Source organism: Cebus imitator, unplaced genomic scaffold, assembly GCF_001604975.1.
Source record: "Cebus imitator isolate Cc_AM_T3 unplaced genomic scaffold, Cebus_imitator-1.0 Scaffold71, whole genome shotgun sequence".
Lineage (NCBI taxonomy): Eukaryota > Metazoa > Chordata > Mammalia > Primates > Cebidae > Cebus > Cebus imitator.
Window position 1 is genome coordinate 5876478 of NW_016107386.1, and position 19003 is coordinate 5895480.

General features: G+C 45.2%; 1 protein-coding gene and 1 non-coding gene across 2 annotated transcripts in view; one reads left to right on the forward strand and one right to left on the reverse strand.

The window, feature by feature from the left end:
• Window positions 1-19003, reverse strand: part of ARHGEF37 (Rho guanine nucleotide exchange factor 37) — a 59885-nt gene that overhangs the window by 20100 nt on the left and 20782 nt on the right. The window contains exons 2-5 of the mRNA XM_037739565.1: window positions 15651-15847; window positions 12962-13085; window positions 8591-8738; window positions 962-1161 (exon numbers count right to left, since the gene is read on the reverse strand). Coding sequence (XP_037595493.1) covers window positions 962-1161; window positions 8591-8738; window positions 12962-13085; window positions 15651-15836 — 658 coding nt within the window. The 5' untranslated portion in view covers window positions 15837-15847. The remainder of the gene's footprint in view (window positions 1-961; window positions 1162-8590; window positions 8739-12961; window positions 13086-15650; window positions 15848-19003) is intronic.
• LOC119471741 lies at window positions 10116-10220 on the forward strand. Its single transcript, XR_005200811.1, has one exon. It is a non-coding gene; the product is annotated as a U6 spliceosomal RNA (small nuclear RNA).

Sequence of the window (19003 nt, forward strand, 5' to 3'; positions counted from 1 at the left end):
AAAGAAAGAAAGAAAGAAAGAAAGAAAGAAAGAAAGAAAGAAAGAAAGAAAGAAAGAAACCTGGCTCTGTCCCTTACCAGTTCTGTGAGAGGAAGCAAGTGATGTATTCTCTCATTTCACCCGACTGTGAAACGGGGCTAACAGGGCCAACCTCAGAGGGTTAGTGCCAAGATCAAATATGACGAGAATGGAAAAAGCACAGCACAGTTAGTTCTTACTAACATTAGCTGAATTGCCATTTCTATATTGTCTCAGTTGTGTAATTGAGTTTCTCTTAACTTGGGACACTGCTTCATTTTCCAAACCTATCTGTTTCAACAACCTGAGAGGCAGGTGTTCTCCCTCTCCCCAGATATATGCAGAGTTCTTCACCTCCCCAGTATTGGTTTCTCCTCCACAGTGTGGCAGTCATGTGGTTTGGATGAGATTGATCTCACTTTAGCTCAAAGGGTGGGTTGTTGACTGATACAAGCCAATCCATAGAATTCCAACCCCCTGGCAGCAGTGACTGATGCAAAGAAGGGCACATAACCCAGGCCTAAGGCAATCAGTTAATGGCACCCTAATTATGGTGATTAGTTCAGGGTAAGCACATGACCCAGGAGGGTCCTATCAAAGAGAAGATTCGATTTAATTTTTGTGGCTAAGGGGAAAAAAACCTTGCCTTACCCTGGGAAGTGTGGCGTGCAGCTGTGAGTCTTAGAACAGTCATAACTTGCTATTATGAGGCAAGCCAGCCTGAAGATGAAGCTGATACAGAGTAAAGAGCAGAGACATGGGAGTTACAGGGAAATGGAGCCAGCACCCTGATCAAACCCTACCTAAAACTCTCCCGTTACCTCTGGATTTATAGTTACGTAAGCTACTACATTCTCTTTACTGGTGAAACTGATTTTAAATAGATTTTCTGTAACTGGAAGCATTCCCACAAATGTGTCCTCTTCAATGCCCAAGTCCTTACCCACTTCCTTGCGCATCTTGTACTCATTGATATTGGTGTTCACATCCTGGAGGGCAGAGACAGCCCTCTGAAGGACAGGGTAGGCACTGGCATCAGGGTGTGTGTTCTCCAGGATTTTCTGCAGCAGCAATGGGTACCTGGTGATCCTCTGCAGAGGAATTACCAGCAAGAAACTGAGGCCTGAAGATCCAGCTTGTGGCCTGAGGGAGAAGGTTGGTGTTAGGCAGGTAAAGTCTGCCCTTTGGAGGACCAGGGGGCCTGGGGTATAGTCCTCACTCTACCATTTAGCTCATTGTATGATCGCAGGCAAGTTGCCCTCCCTTAATGGTCCTCCGATTCCTCCTCATCTGTAGCTTGTGAGTACTAAATGTTAGAACTAATCGTTCTGGGTCTTGGTTTCCCACCTGTCCTAAATCCAGTGTTCAGCTCCCTGCCCTCAGCTTGCTCGGCGTCTCCACAGCAGACATGACTGACTACACCCTTGCCCGTGAAACTTTCTTCTTTTGGCCCCAGAGACACCCTCTGTCCTGCTTCTCCTCACACTGCAGGCAGCTCTCTCAGCCCCCTCTGCTGGTGTCTCTCCAAGGCCGGAGTGTCCTGGGGTGTCCTCTCCTTCCCCTCTCTCCGCTTTCTCTTTGTGACCTCATTTGAGCCTATGGCTTTAAACACATCCCAAGCCCAGATCCCCACCTCTAATTTCTGCTCCAGAGCTCCAGACTGGCACGTTTAACTGTATGCTTGACATCTCTGCTCAGATCTGTCCCGAGCACAACTCGACTCTCTGTGTTGGGTATCCACGTGATACCTCATTTAATAGAATGGTCTGCTGCCTTTTAAAAAGTTCTTAAAATCACAGGAACTCAGTGGGGCGCCATGGCTCACACTTGTAATCCCAGAACTTTGGGAGGCCGAGATGGGCAGATCACAAGGTTAAGAGATTGAGACCATCCTGGCCAACTTGGTGAAACCCCGTCTCTACTAAAAATACAAAACTTAGCCAGGTGTGGTGGCGGGTGCCTGTAATCCCAGCTACTCAGGAGGCTGTGGCAAGAGAATCGCTTGAATCAAGGAGGCGAAGGTTGCAGTGAGCCGTGATTGCACCACTGCACTCCAGTCTGGGCAACAGAGTTGGACTCAGTCTCAAAAAAAATAAATAAATAAATAAAAAAAAAAAAAAAAAAAAAAAAAAAAAAACAATAACTTAATTTGTAGGGATGTATTTAAAGTATTTAGGGGTAAAAAGTCATAATATCTACACTTTCCTTCAAATCGTTTAGAATAAAAATAGATGAAACAAACAGCAAAATGTTAACACTTGTTAATTTTAGGTGGTGGGTATGTGAGTATCTATTACATTTTACTATTTTTCTATAGGTTTGAAATTTTTTATGAAATGAAGCTTTTAAAAAAATGATTGCTTGAGGCCAGGAGTTCAAGACCAGCCTGGGCAACATAGCATGACCTTTGTCTCAATAAAAAAAAGTAAATTAACCAGGCATGGTGGCTACTCAGGAGGCTAAGGCGGGAGGACTGCTTGAGCCTAGGAGTCCGAGGATACACCGAACTATGATCATGCCACTGTACTGCAGCCTAGGCAACAAAGCAACACCACATTCTTAAAAAAAAAAAAAATAGTGAAAACAAAACTCAGGAGGGAACGGTGCCAAGGTCCCGTCCAGATGCACCATTGATGCGTGGATGACTACTTATAGTCTCCTTCTAAGGATGTCTGGAATTTCATCAAGAGTCCCCAGGTCAATGGCACCTGGGAAGGGGCTCCACAGTCTTTTCTTGATTATGACCAGTACCCCCTAGGCACAGCTTGGAGAAACCCATGAAGGTTTCAAATCTCAGCCATCTAAATGTGCTTTCTCCTTGAAGACTCAATCAATGCTGCTCAGAACCTTTCTCTGGGCCCTCCCTGAGGATACTCTTGCCTCTGGCTCTCCTTCCTTAGAAAAGTCTCCAGACCAAATGCCCAGGAAAGACCAGCCATGAAGCTAAGAATAGGCAGAACAGGTGGGAGCCCCTCAGAAGCTACAGGGGGCGGGGTTATCCACCAGGAGATGCCTACACTGGCCATCTGCTCTCACCAAGGGTGTCATGGGGCTTGGCTGACTGTGGGCAGGGGAGGTGGAAACCATTGCCAGGTATTTGCAAAACTCAGTCCTCTGGGTTTACTTTCCATGGGAAAGAGCCAACCGTCGCCTCACAAATTAGAGAGCAAAGGGTCCTGAAAGAGATGATCGCTTGCCTTCCTCACAGTCAGGAACGGGTTACCAAAGAATAGGGGCATCCGCTCACATTTACAGCCTTCCTAAGGTAATTTGGACAATACTTTTTATGCAACTTTCAGATAGGTAACAGAAATTGAAAGACGATACACAGAGCTTCGCACATTCTGTTGGTGGGAGTATCAGCTGGCAAGATCTCGGAGAGACAGAGCAGTTTGGCAATTTGTAAAGGGTACAAACCCTTTCCTCCATCAATCCCACCTAGAAATCTACCCACAGACATCCAAACTCAAGTGAACAAACATAAAGGTACAAGTTGTTCAGCGACTCTAAGATAGTAAATGATTGGAAGCAACCCAAATACCCTTCAACAGAGGAATGGTCAAATAAACCATAGTCTAAGAGCAGTCCAGGAAAGAAATTCTGCAACCATTAAAAAAACACTATGCTGTGTGCAGTGGCTCACACCTGTAATCCTAGCACTTTGGGAAGCCAAGGTGGTAGGATCACTTGAGTCCAGGAGTTCGAGACCAACCTGGGCAACATAATGAAACTCTGTCTCTACAAAAATACAAAAAATGAGCCAGGTGTGGTGGCACATCCCTGTAGTACCAACTACTCAGGAGGCTGAGGGAGGAGGATCACCTGAGCCTGGGAGGTTGAGGCTGTAGTGAGCTGAGATCGTGCCACTGCATTCCAGCCTGGTGACAGAGTGAGACCCTGTCTCAACAAAAAAATAAAATAAAACAAAACACTGTGGAAATATTCATACTGTCCTGAAAAGATATTCATGGCTATGGTTAAGCATAAATGCAAGTTCGAGAACAGCATGTATAGACGAAGCCCCATAAAAATTCTATCTATCGGCCAGGTGCGGTGGTTCACACCTGTAATCCCAGCACTTTGGGTGGCTGAGGCAGATGGATCATGAGGTCAAGAGATTGAGACTACCCTGGCCAAAATGGTGAAACACCGTTTCTACCAAAAATACAAAAATTAGCCAGGCGTGGTGGTGCACGCCTATAGTCCCAGCTACTCGGGAGGCTGAAGCAGGAGAATCTCTTGAACCCGGGAGGTGGAGGTTGCAGTGAGCCAAGATTGCACCACTGCACTCCAGCCTGGGTGACAGAGTGAGACGTCATCGCAAATAAATAAATAAATAAATAAAAATAAAAAATAAAAAATTCTATTTGTCTATATAATAATCCTCTCCCTGTCTGTTTATCTTTCTATCTATAAATATACAGAAGAAAATTTGGATGGAAAACATTACTAGGGGAATGGACTTTTCCTTTTTACTTTATACACTTGTGTGTTGTTGGAACATTCCTTTTTTTCCAATACACATATGTTTGTTACTTTTATATTTAAAACAAACACACTTAGCTGATAAAGGAAAATAAGGAAGGTTTTTGCCTTCTCCAAACTCTGCTGCCTCAGCCATTGTTCTGGAATTGCGGTGCATTTTGCTGGATGGACCCACCTCTGCAAGGCCACCTTCTCCACCCTGACGGCTCCTCCACCATTAGGACAGTCCTACCCAGGGCACAGCTGCCCACACACTGCAAAGGCGAGATTTTTATTCCTTTGACTCTCAGATGGGAAAAGTTGCCTTAAAAGACAGAATGAAGAGCCAGGTGCAGTGACTCACACCTGTAATCCCAGCACTTTGGGAGACCGAGGTGGGCAGATCACCTGAGGTCGGGAGTTCGAGACCAGCCTGACCGACATGGAGAAACCCTGTCTCTACTAAAAATGCAAAATTAGCCAGTCGTGGTGGTGCATGACTGTAATCCCAGCTACTCAGGTGGCTGAGACAGGAGAATTGCTTGAACCTGGGAGGCAGAGGTTGCGGTGAGCCAATATCAGACCATTGAATTCCAGCCTGGGCAACAAGAGCAAAAACTCTGCCTCAAAAAAAAAAAAAAACAAAATGAATGATCATCCCACCCAAATAAAGGGTGGAGCAGCATGCATTCTGGAATCCCAAGGAATCTAATAAGCTGGTGCTATCTATCCTAGCAGACTGAGAAAGAACTAGTTATGGCTGGTGTGGTGCCTCTTATTGGCCAGGCTCTGGAAAGTAATGCCACAGGCATTTAATGGGCACGGACCAGGTACACTGGATGTCTTGCAAGGACAGTCCTGAACTACAGAGAATTGTTCCATGTCTCATATGCCCCCTGAACATTCAGAGACTGGATAAAGGCATGAAATGTGCTGCACTTCTAAGAACCTAAATATGTTCATCGCACTTGGACTCTATGGGAATTCCCATGACACTACCTTTTATAAATCCCTTTTCAACGGTGTCCCATCTCCTTCTCTCTCTTATCATAAACAAAGAAGTCAGGTTTATTTTCTAGGGTACACATATTCTCTGCTCTTTCATTCTTTCATTTTTCTGTACTTTTTGTACAGAACAGCTTCAGATATCTCTTTTCTTAAATCCAAACTTATTTATTATAAGTAGATGAAAGCATCTGATGGACTTCATTATATCTTTTAGGAGTGGTGTTCAAGCATATACACATTGACATATATAGCATTTTATTAGAAATGGTTTTCCTGGCCAGGCACAGTGGCTCATGCTTGTAATCAAGCACTTTGGGGGGCTGAGGCGGGTGGATCACCTGAGGTTAGGAGTTTGAGACCAGCCTGACCAAAATAGTGAAACCCCGTCTCTACTAAAAATACAAATATTAGCCAGGAGTGGTGGCACATGCCTATAGTTCCAGCTACTCAGGAGACTGAGGCAGGAGAATCACTTGAACCCAGGAGGCAGAGGCTACAGTGATCTGAGATTGTGCCATTACACTCCAGCCTGGGTGACAGAGCGAGACTCCATTCCCCCACGCAAAAAAAAAAAGAAAAAAAGAAAAAAAATTGCAAATCAACAGAAAGTTAAAAAAAGAAATGACTTTCCTTTTATTTCTCCTTTACAGTTAAGCTATTATATTGATTTTTTTTTCAGTTACAAATATAGGTAGGAGACAGTATATTTATTTACACATATATTTCAGGATGTCTCAGGGTAATAAATTCATGTAATATTTGATATAAGAAGGGAGCATGGCATTGATAAAATTGAGCACTACAGTGTGGTCTCAGAGAAAACAGAATCCCTGCCTAGCTGAGATAACTATAATACCTGGGATTCGTTGAGTGTCACTTGTGTGCAATGAATCAATGCCCCACGTGGGGCTGTTATTCCTCCCACAGTACACATGAGGAAACCAGGTCTTGAGACATAAAATGGCTCTCTCATGACCAGGGGCCAAGCCACAGCCACCAACACGTAGCCTGGCTCCAGGGCCCATGAGCAAAGTCCAGCTGGCCTGGCCAGGAAAGACCAAAGTGCAGAGGATGTAATAAACAGCAGCCTCTGAGCCGACTAGGACGCCCACACACAGTGTTTATTAAATGTCTGAGCTAGATGCCAGCACTGAACTCTTGGGAGATGTTACATCTAAGTTTCTGGCTTCTCTTAAAAAATCAGAGGCTCTAGCCACAGCGGACCTTCATTCTTACACGGCAGCTGAGGTAGAAGGTTTGCAAAAAAAATCACTGCAATTTATTCCTCACCTAATCTCTACAAGCCTTTGTTACTTTTAAGCTCCTGCCACCAAGACATGGAGTTTATTTCCCCATCCCTTCAGTATGAGCTGGTCTTAGGACTTAATTTGAACGATGATGTGCCAGTTCCCAGCTAAGACCTCTAGAAGCCAAGCCCTCCCCACTGTCCTTAGAACCTTGAGACTGCGACGTGAATAAACTAGATTGCAGGAAGAAGAGAGACCATGAGGCCACAGGTGAGTTAGCTCATGTGTCTTAGATAATATGAAAAAACCCAGCCAGGATCAGCAAAGCTGACCTGTGGGTGACTGGAGATATTTGAGGGTACTAAAGATTCCAGGAGAATCATTTACTGAGTACAGCTAAATTGCTAATATGCAGAAGTTTGAGCTAAATAAATGTTTGTTTTAAGCCACTACATTTTGGGGTGGCACTGGAGGTAGCAACAATTAGCTAAGGCCGTGCTGCAGCTGCACGCCACACAGGGCCTGTTGGCTCCAGTCCGTGCAGCCTCCGCTTCTCCCTTGTGTCTCATGTCTGGCACCTTGCTTCCCTTATATCTGTAAACTATAGAAACATATCTAGTGACCCTTGCAGAAGCCTGTTGGTAAGACCCATGAAGGGTTTAGTAAAGGGGGAAAATGAGTGTTGGTTTTTTGGAAGCAGAGAGGGGCTAGGACATGGGTTCTTGAAAGGAGACTTAGGGGAAAGAGGGGATTAAAGAGTGAGAAAAACCTGAGGAAGAGGAGGAGGGGAGGTAGCAGGGGACTCCACATGGGATATCTCGCCTTCACAGACCTCAGTCCACACTGCCTCTTGGATATAAAAGGGATGTCTGAGTAGATGAATTAATCATGATGATCAGAATGATGACTCCTGCTCTTCCCATACTATTCAGATTTCCAGAAAATGACCTTCATCTGTCTTCCTTTGGTGAGCTTGTCCTGGGGAAGATATAACCTTTTTTAAAACAAAAGGGCTGGGCGAGGTGGCTCACACCTGTCACGCTTGTAAGCCCAGCACTTTGGAAGACCGAGGTGGGCAGATCACGAGTTCAGGAGTTCAAGACCAGCCTGGCCAATATGGTGAAACCCTGTCTCTACTAAAATGTACAAAAATTAGGCAGGCATGGTTGCACGTGCCTGTAGTCCCAGCTATGCGGGAGGCTGAGGCAGGAGAATCCCAGAGGTTGCAGTGAGCCAAGATCATGCCACTGCACTCCAGCCTGGGCAAAAGAGTGAAACTTTGTCTCAAAGAAAAGAAGCAAAACAATTCGCAGGAAAGGATATACAAATGACTCTTAAATAAATAAAAAGATATCTTTAATCATTTATCTGATGATGATTGGATATCTTTAATAATAAGATAAATGCAAAATGAAACCATATAGAGACAACACTTTTAATCCATTGCAGGAGCAAATATTCTGAAGTCTGATAACACACTCTGTAGTGAGGCTGTGAGGAAACACACGGGCTCACATATTGTTGTGGCTTTTTTCTTAAGCCACAGTTACCGGCAATATTCCAGACAGTGACTACTGTGAGTTTGGGTCCCAGAGTGAGGATGACAAGGAGCAGAGCCACAGGCAGCCTGCAGTGGAGCCTAAGGAAGACATAAACCTTTGTTGTCTGAAACCACGGAGATGTGGGAGCTGTTTGTCTCTGCAGCACAGCCTGCCCTATCCTGACTGATACAGGCGCCGATCGAGGTATACTCCTGAAGCAGCATGAATGGCATGAAGTCAGGGTGAGACTGTAGCTGCCCCTGACCCGGGTCCGTGGGGCAGGAGCGAGTGCTCACTGGCTGTTCTACTCACACCACTGCCTTAATGATGCCCTGGATATGCTGCTGCAGCTCCGGCTCCTTCCGGTACGTCTCCACCAATAGCAAGGCCTGGTCATAGCTGGCACAGTAGATCTTATAGACTTGCTCCAACTCCTCTTGGAATTCCAGAAATAAGTTACCTGAGGGTGAACATGCAACAAGGAGTCATCAAGGGCATGTCTGTGCATCCCCTAGCTTGGAACAGGGAGGCAGTAAGTAAACCCTTCCAGCTCTCCACTGAGATTGCTGGGCTTACCAGCATGTTACCATGGGCAAATGACCTCATCTTCCTGACTTTCTGTTTTTTTTTCATCTTTCCACAAGGTTGTTCTGAGGATTGAGTGACAGAATGATATATAGCTTAGGCTGGGACAATGTGAGCACTTACTAAATGGTAGCTATAGTCATACCAGGAATATTAATAATGCTCACATTTGGACGGTGCTTTATAGTACACAAAACACACTTATGGCCCTTAGCTCATTTTATCTTTACAATTAAAGACAAAATGTGTGGCAAGCACAATGACAAATCCTCAATTGACAAAGACATGCTACAGCATAGCACAGGCGGTTAGGGTGTGGGCTCACATTCGAGGGAACTAGGGCAAGATCTCCAACGACCCTTCCTCAGTTGTGTAACCTTTCTCATCTATAGAATGCACATAAAAACAGTACTTACCTCCAAGGGTTTTTGATAATGACTAAATAAAATAATGGATGTAAAGCACCTGACATAGGCACTGATAGAGGTACACTCCTGAAGCAGCAAACATTCACCAGATATTCATCAACTGCTTATTTATTGTCTATGTACCAGGCACCCTGCTAAGCTCTGTCAACAAAAGAAAGCTCCTGTCCATAAGGTTTATATTCTGGGGTGAGGAAGACCGACAATAAATAAATATATTACATATGTCAGGAATAATAAGTGCCATGAATTAAAATGAAGCCAAATAAAGAGTTAGAGAATGGTAGGGGATCTACTTGGGGAAGATCTCTCAGAAGATGTGAATGTCTACCAGAGGCCAGAAGTAACGGCTGGGCGTGGTGGCAGGCACCTATAATCCCAGCTACTCAGGAGACTGAGGCAGGAGAATCGCTTGAATCCGGGAGGCAGAGGTTGTAGTGAGCTGAGACCACTGTACACCAGCCTGGGCAACAGAGCGAGACTCTGTCTCAAAAAATAAATTAATTGCCGGGCGTGGTGGCTCATGCCTGTAATCCAAGCACTTTGGAGGCCAAGGCGGGTGGATCACCTGAGGTCAGGAGTTCAAGACCAGCCTGACCAACATGGTGAAACCCCATCTTAAAAATAAATAAATAAATAAATAAATTACATAAAATAAAAATAAAGTAGAGGAAATAAGCAGGAAACAGAAGCCAGATCACGTAGGGTCTCAAAATAAGTTAAGTGCAGTAAGGGATTCAGGTTTTATTCTAATGTTGGCAGGAAGCAACAGGATGGCTTTGAACAATGGTGACATGACCAGATTTCTGCTTAAAAGGATCATGCTGGTGCTCAATTTCAGCATCACATACACCAAAGTTGAAAGAACATAGAGATTAGCGTGGCACCTCTGCAAAAATGACATGCAAATTTGTGAAGTGTTTCATATTTTCAAATCAGAAACTAATGACATTAGTTACCTCAGCTCACTGCAACCTCTGCCTCCTGGGTTCAAGAGATTCTCATGCCTCTGCCTCCCAAGTAGCTACGGTTACAAGTGTGTGCCACCACGCCTGGCTAACTTTTGTATTTTTAGTAGAGACGGGATTTCATCATGTTAGCCAGGGTGGTCTTGAACTCCTGACCTCAAGTGATCTGCCCGCCTCGGCCTCCCAAAGTGCAGGGATTACAGGCATGAGCCACTGTGCCTGACCTACAGGTACTTTTAAAAATCTTATTCTTTGGAATTGTTTGGAATGTTGTGCTTCAGAATTGGAAAAAAACAATCTTATTTTGGTAAAAAAAAAAAAAATATTGCCAGGCGCGGTGGCTCAAGCCTGTAATCCCAGCACTTTGGGAGGCCGAGGCGGGTGGATCACGAGGTCAAGAGATCGAGACCATCCTGGTCAACATGGTGAAACCCCGTCTCTACTAAAAATACAAAAAATTAGCTGGGCATGGTGGTGCGTGCCTGTAGTCCCAGCTACTCAGGAGGCTGAGGCAGGAGAATTGCCTGAATCCAGGAGGCGGAGGTTGTGGTGAGCCGAGATCGCGCCATTGCGCTCCAGCCTGGGTAACATGAGTGAAACGCCGTCTCAAAAAAAAAAAAAAAAAAAATCTTATTCTTTAATTTTGCATTCCTTTATCATTTACAGGGACTAGTAACTCACTCACATTGCTATTTTAATAAAGAACTATATTTTCAAAGGAATGATAAACACACAGTACACACAGGCTTTATTCTCACCTTCTACCATGCAGAAGCAATTCAGTGTAGCAACTGAGAGCCTTGGCTCTCAAGGCCAACCACCTGCATTCAGATCCTGGCTCTGCCCTAGCTGCCTGACTTTAAGGAGGTGATTGCCTCTCTCTGTGCCAAAGATTCCTCAACTGTAAAATGAGATAATGGTATCTACCTTTCAGGGTTATTTTGAGATGAAGTGAATTAATATATGTGCATAAGAACTGTGGTTAGCATTTTGTAAATACTCAGAAAGTAGGTTTTTAAGATTTGATTGTATATTTAGGCCAGGCGCAGTGGTTCACGCTTGTAATCCCAGCATTTTGGGAGGCTGAGGCAGCAGAATCACCTGAGGTCAGGAGTTCAAGACTAGCATAGCCAACATGGTGAAACTCCATCTCTACTAAGAATACAAAAATTAACCGGGCATGGTGGCAGGCACCTGTAATCCCAGCTACTCTGGAGGCAGGAAAATCGCTTGAACCCAGGAGGCAGAGGTTGCAATGAGCTGAGATAGTGCCATTGCATTCTAGCCTGGGTGACAGAGCGAGACTCCATCTCAAAAAAATATGTATATATATTTGTTTGCATATTTGTTATTTTTAATCCCCATCCTCATCATTCATGTCCAGGATAGGGTGGAAGATTGGTGGTATAAAAGCCAGGGGGACTTGGGTGGCCACAGCACGGGGTACCTTCATTTCCTCCTCCCTGCCACTGTAGTGAATCTGGTACCCACCCATTCACCTTTATCTCCTGACTCCGCTAGGAAACCCCACACCGTGAGAATCCTGGTAGCAGATGGGATGAGACAGAAGGAGACAGGTATGAGGTTTGCACCCACTCCTCCCTTATTTCTGCTCTGGTCATCCTAACCATTTCAGAATGAGGATACTATCCTCCTTGGGAGGCTGAGGCAGGAGGATCCTTGAGGCTGGAAGGTAGAGGCTGCAGTAAGCCATGATTTTTGCATTGCACTCTAGTTTGGGCAACAGATTGAGATCTCATCTCAAAAAAAAAAAAATTTGAAAGGAGACTCTCCTCATTTCTCATCTGGGCCACAGTAAAGCCCCCAGCTAGGGTCGCTGCTTCCATTCTTACCATCCCCTCATACTCCACTGTCCACAACAGCCAAAGAGACCTTTGAAAAACGTAAATCAAACCATGTCACTTCCTCACTCAAAACAGTCCAAGACTCCTTATCACAGTTAGAATAATTCCAAATTCCTTGCCATCACCTAGAAAGCTGCGCATGATCTGGTCCTTGTGTGCCTCTTCTGTCTTATCCCCTAACAGTCTCCCCTCACTAATTTCCCTGGAGTCACATTAACCTTCTGTCTGTCCTTTAAACGTTCTCAACTCATCCTTGCCTCAGGGCTTTTGCACAACTATGCTCTCTAGTCTCCCTCCAGATATTCTCAAGGCTAACTCATTCCTGACACTCAGATCTCAGCTCACATGTTCCTCCTCCAGAGGCCTTCCCTCACACCCAGAAGTTACCACAACTATTTATTTCCTTCAAATTACAAATTATTACCTACAATTCTGTTGTCTATCTTCTGTCTCTCTCACTAACTTGTCAACCCCATGAGAATAGAAGCTCAGGCTCTCTTGCTGACCCTGTGACTGCACACTGCAATTGCTCAGTAAATAACTATTGGATGAATGAATGTGAAAGAGACACAGACTAAGGATCTAGCTGCATCATTAACAATTATGTGACTGTGAGTATGTTCCTCTCTGTCTCTGGGGCTCAGTCTCTGTCTGTAAAGCAATGGGACTGGACTAGATGTTATTTGAGGGCCCTGCTGGCTCTGTTATGTTGTGTTTTGGAGATCACCAAAATGGACTGCCATTGAGCTGCATTTTCCTGGAACTCTGGAGACAGTTAAACAGGGACCACTCACTGAGAACAGTTCTAAGGCTGACAATTCTTTAGGTTTTTTTGCTTACCAACTAGCTGCACTTTTTCCTCTTTCTTGGAGGCTGTCTCCTGCAGATCATGAAGGAATCTGCTGTTCACCTTGATGATATCATCAATGTTGGAGAACAGGACATCGAGATCTCCCTGTGGCAACTGGAAGGAACAAAGAAGACATGGGTGGTCTCTGGGAGTTCCATAGAGTATATTTGCAGGCTTTCAAGAGTAGAACAGAACATTCACACCATTGCCATCACTCTGGAGAAGACTGGCAGCCCCAGTGGAATTTTGCAAGGATTTTGAAATGCTATAAATTAGGTATTTTCATTACTCTACAAGAAGAGAGGAAGAGACGGAGTACTCAGTGTGGAAGGAAAGCTGAACCAGAGTTTTAGCCTAGGTCTGCTGCCAGCTATCTTCTCTCAGTTTCCCCATCTGTCACCTGAGGGTGAGAAGTTAGACTTCTTTCCAGCTCTGACATACTTGGCACCAACCGCCATGACCTCAAGATGCATTCTCCAGCTCCTATTAACCAGGCTATATACCTGGTATATACCACTGTTTAAAAAGATGCAGGACATCTATATAAATGCACAAGCATGGAAGAATGGGCTGGACACACAAGTGGGAAAGCTAACTGCAGAACAATATCTAGAGTACGCTCTTGTTTTTGTTAAAATAAATAACAACATATACAGTCATGTACTGCATAATAACATTTTGATCAATGATGGACTGCATAAACCAGGGCGATCTCATAGGATTATAATATCGTATTTTCACTCGACCTTTTCTGTGTTTAGATACACAAATACTATTGCGTTGCAGTTCTCTTAGTATTCAGGACAGTGACAGGCTGTACAGATTTATAGCCTAGGAGCAATGGGCCATACCATCCAGCCTGGGTGTGTCATTGGCTATACCCTCTAGGTTTGTGTAAGTGCACTCTATGACCTTTGCACATGATGAAATTGCCTAACTACGCATTTCTCAAAACACATCCCTGGTGTTATGTGACATAGGACTGTATTTGTTTGTTTAATGCCTATGGAGAAAAATTCTAATTTCTGGAGGGTAAAATAATACAAGTACTCCACTTTCTACATTATCTACTTTGGTATTTCATTCATTGAAGAAAGACTAATTTTAAGTCCATTATTTATCTGTCATGACCGGGATATACTGAACTAAACAGAATCTTTGCCCTAATGGAACTCAAATGTGAGGAGATGCTTAAAATGTAGCAAGCAAGAGCCTGCATGATTTCTAAAACCAGAAAAAGAAAACGTAAAAAGTGAGCACTATAATAGAAACCCTTATAGTGATAATTTCTCCATGTCACCACCCTGCAAATAAGACAATTAGAATGCAGGTCATGGCTGGGTGTGGTGGCACATGCTTGTAATCCTAGCTAATCAGGAATTAGCTAGGAGGCTGAGATGGGAGGATTACTCGAGCCTGGAAGTTTGAGACCAGACTGGGCAATGCAGTGAGACATTGCTGCATTAAAAAAAAAAAAAAAAGTTTGCCTCCAGCTTTCCTGGGTAATTGGAGCCTCGCCCTGGCCTTTTGGGCTCCCCTGCCTGAAGGTCTGCAGGGGCTGTGGTTGGAGACCTGAAGAAAGGACAGAGCCCAGCCCTTCTGTGGCTGAGCAGACCTCTGTGTCCATGACACCTATCTTCTGGGCCTGAAGGCTGTAGACATATGTCCTCCCTGCTGGCTCTTCCAGCCTCTGCTGCTTGACACTCCTGGAACTCTTCCCTAAGGAGTCACCCCCAGAGGCCAAGCAGGGAATCCTGTTGTATCTGTACTTTGGGTTTTAGTTCAAGGCTCCATCAGGTACAGCTTTCATTTCAGGACGTGTGGAAAGCTTGAGTGAGGGCTGCCCTGGTTCGTCGTAGCTCCACCTTCCTTAGAGAGTGAGGGCTGTTGGGGACCCCCCATCCATGCCACATCAGCTCAGCACTACACATCTCAAGATGATTCCCAAGACAGCTAGTGCCTCCTGTCCTTCCTGTACCAGGCCAAGGGGCACCCCAGAGGATGCTGGATCCCTTTCCTCTTCTTGGTTGAAGGATCTCTCTCTATATGTATGTGTGTCTGTAAATATAGTTTATATATATATATACACATATATATGAGATTTTTTTTTTTAATTCTGGTAGAAAAGTTAAAAAAAAAAAAAAAGCAAGTGCTATTGATTTATTTCAGGGTGCCCAAAGAGGCTATAGTCAATTTTTGGTACCAGGAGAGGTACCAAATGCATTTCCTGACTTTTAAGCATTTCCTTGTTGGAAGCCACAGAGAGCCAGGCCAAGTTGCTGACAGTGACTTTGCAGATTGAATAAAGAGACCCTTGAAGGGGAAGCAGGAAAAGGAAGAAGGAGGAGGAGGAGGAGGAGGAGAATACAGGTCAGTTTAAGCAGTCTACTCCAAACGTGAAACAGGCTTGTTCATTAGCTCACATAGTTCTCCCAGGTGATTATTCCTCTCCCCAGTCAACCGAGGAATATACTAAGACTCTAAGCCACGGAAGGCCTTGCTGGAGGTTGCATGGCCAATGAATGAAAGCACTGGAGTTTACATCCAGGTCTGTCAGACTTCATAAACACCATGCTTCCTTTCTATCAAGCTTGCCCCAGGAATGGATGGGAAGTCTCAGAATCTGAGACCCACATTTGCCCCTATAAAGACAGGCTGTGTGTGACCTCACCCAAGTACCTGCTGGAGGCGGCTCCTGATGTCAGAGGCACAGAGATGGAGCATGTGCAAGTAGGAGACCTCAGTGTCGATGAGCTCCTGGACAGCCAGCCTCTGATGAAGCAGTGATCTGTCTTCAGAGGCCCTGTCTTCCCCATCCGGACTCCCTGACCTGGAGGATGGCTTGTCGGCTCCATGGTTGGCCATGTCAACAGGTTCTAGGAAAAGCAAAACCATTGCTACTCACTGAAGATTTGTTGGGACATGCTGTCTCTAATTCAATGACAATTACTCATCAAGAAGCCTAAAAATATCGTGAGCTGCAAACAGAGTCAAATGAACTGTTTATTAGCATTTGTAGGCAATATCTGAACAATATTGAAAGGTAGGTAACAGCTCTGATAATTCTTGACATTTTAGGTGGTGGCTCACACCTGTAATCCCAGCACTTTGAGAGGCCAAGGTGGGTGGATCACCTGAGGTCCGGAGTTCAAGACCAGCCTGGCCAACATGGTGAAATCCCGTGTCTACTAAAAATACAAAAATGGCTGGGCGCAGTGGCTCATGCCTATAATCCCAGCACTTTGGGAGGCCGAGGCGGGCGGATCATGAGGTCAAGAGATCGAGACCATCCTGGCCAACTTGGTGAAACCCCGTCTCTACTGAAAAATACAAAAATTGGCTGGGAGTGGTGGCGTGCGAGGCTGAGGCAGGAGAATTGCTTGAACCCGGGAGGCGGAGGCTGTAGTAAGCTGAGATCGCGCCACTGAACTCCAGCCTGGCGACAGAGCAAGACTCCAACACACACACACACACACACACACACACACACACACACAGAGAGAGAGAGAGAAAAAAATTAGCCAGGCATGGTAGCAGGCACCTGTGGTCCCAGCTACTTGGGTACACTGAGGCAGGAGAATCACTTGAACCTGGGAGCCAGAGGTTGCAGTGAGCCAAGATCACGCCACTGCACTCCAGCCTGGGCGACAGAGCGAGACTCTGTTTCAAAAAAAAAAGAAAAAAAAATTAAAAAAATAAATAATTCTCGACATTTTAAATTCATTTCCCAGGACTCAGACAATGTGCTTGCCTGGTTTTTCTTCTATTTCCAATTCAGCTCTTGACCTAGATTTCTTTATCTGGTGCAGCTGAATCTCTTTCACCCTCTCCCAGTGGTCCCCCTACACCCCACCCCACCAGCTACCCCATTCAGGCCTTACTACCCATCGCCTGGACTGTTTCCACAGCCTCCAGAGCCATCCTTCCTAATCCACACTCCTCTCCTGCCACCCCCACACCCGTTCTTCCTGGACACGCTTCCAGTTTAAACTCTCTGAAACAAAGCTTGTGATCATGGTATGCGCTGTAAGACTTTAGTAGCTTCCTGCTGCTCAGTGATCTGATTCCAACCTCATTTCCCCTTCACAGACTGTACCCCAGGCTCCAACTTTATTTCCCCTTCACAGGTTGTACTGCAGCAGAGAGTTGAGTGCTCTTCTCCATACCTGCATTGGCATTTCCTGCTTTTGTACCTGCTGTGTCCCTTCCTGTGTTCCTGTCCCCTAGCAGTCACTTTTTTAAGGCCGCTCTTGATCTTCCCCTCATTTCCTCACTCCCACCAGCTCCACTTTTCTTCTCTGAAACTCCTACAATCCTTTATCTCTAACTTTTAAAATATCAACAGGCCGGGAGTGGTGGCTCATGCCTGTAATATCATCATTTTGGGAGGTCAAGGTGGGTGGATCACCTGAGGTCGGGAGTTCAAGACCAGTGTGGCACATCTCTACTAAAAATACAAAAATTAGCTGGTCGTGGTGGCACACACCTGTAATCCCAGCTACTTGGGAGGCTGAGGCAGAAGAATCGCTTGAACCCAGGAGGTGGAGGTTGCAATGAGCTGAGATCATGCCACTGCACTCCATCCTGGGGGACAGAGCAAGACTCCATCTCAAAAAAGTTGTAATCATAACAAAGTGTCAAGGGCAATATCATGGACAAGATTATCTGAAAAACTTTCCTACCACAAAACACAAGAATGCTAGATCAGCTATAATAAACTCCTTTTAATTGCATGTCAGAGCTTTTAAGAGAGAAAAAGAAATCACTAGGCCCTCAAACAGGGAATTGAAAACTAGGGTGGGGTGCAGCTGAGCTGATGCAGCTGTGGCCCAAAGTAGAGGGGTGGGCAGGGAAGAGAGCATTTGAAGCTCAGTGAACCAGAGACTCGGGCATTAGTGCCCAGGCAGGAACAGGAGACAAGCTCCTTCACAGGACTGTCCCCTCCCCCAACAAGGACTTCAGTGAAATGGTGGATGGGAAAAAAAACATGCAGTCATCCGCAGAGAAGATGACGAATACAGTTCATCCTGGCTTGGGTTCTGGGTGAAGAAAAAAGATCTCCTTCATAACAACAGACCTGCCTTCACTGGGTTTAGGTTCAAATCAACGCTACACATGTGGGCCAAGTGGCCCAAAGCTGAGAAATTTACACAAAACGAAATCCTGGATTCTGAGTGGCCATAACAAAATAAAATGTTTCCAGAAAGACACGTCTTTAACCTAGACCACAGAGAACCATGTCCTGAAGATAAGTTTGTAATCAAAAATTATAAGAATGTCCCTGTGAGTACCAGCAGAAATAACAAGAGCAGGAGTAGACCCCAAGAGGATCAGATAACCAACCAGTCAGATACCGGCCAAACAGAAATGGGGAAAGAGGAAAGATACTAGGACAAAAAGTAGAGACCTGTAAAATGTTTTACAAGTATCAAATACAGCTGGGCACAGTGGCTCATGTCTGTAATCCCAGAATTTTGGGAGGCCAAGGCAAGAGGATTGCTTGAGCCCAGGAGTTCAAGACCAGCCTGGGCAACATAGTGAGACTTCATCTCTACAAAAAAATTTTTTTTGTTTTTTGAAATGGAGTTTCACTTTTGTTGCCCAGGTTGGAGTGCAATGGCACGATCTTGGCTCATCGCAACCTCCGCTTCCTGGGTTCAAGCAATTCTCCTGTCTCAGCCTCCGGAGTAGCTGGGATTACAGGCACGAGCCACCATGCCTGGCTCATTTTGTATTTTTAGTAGAGACGGGGTTTTTCCATGTTGGTCAGGCTGGTCTCGAACTCCCGACCTCAGGTGATCCACCCACCTCGGCCTCTCAAAGTGCTGGGATTACAGTCGAGAGCCACCGTGCCCGGCCAGAAAAAAAAAATTTTTTTTAATCAGTCAGGCATGGTGGCACATGCCTGTGGTCCCAGCTACTCAGGAGGCTGAAGTGGGAGGATCACTTGAGCCCAGGAGGTGGAAGTTGCAGTGAGCCAAGATTGCACCACTGCACTTGGGTGACAGAGCAAGACCCTGTCTCAAAAAAAA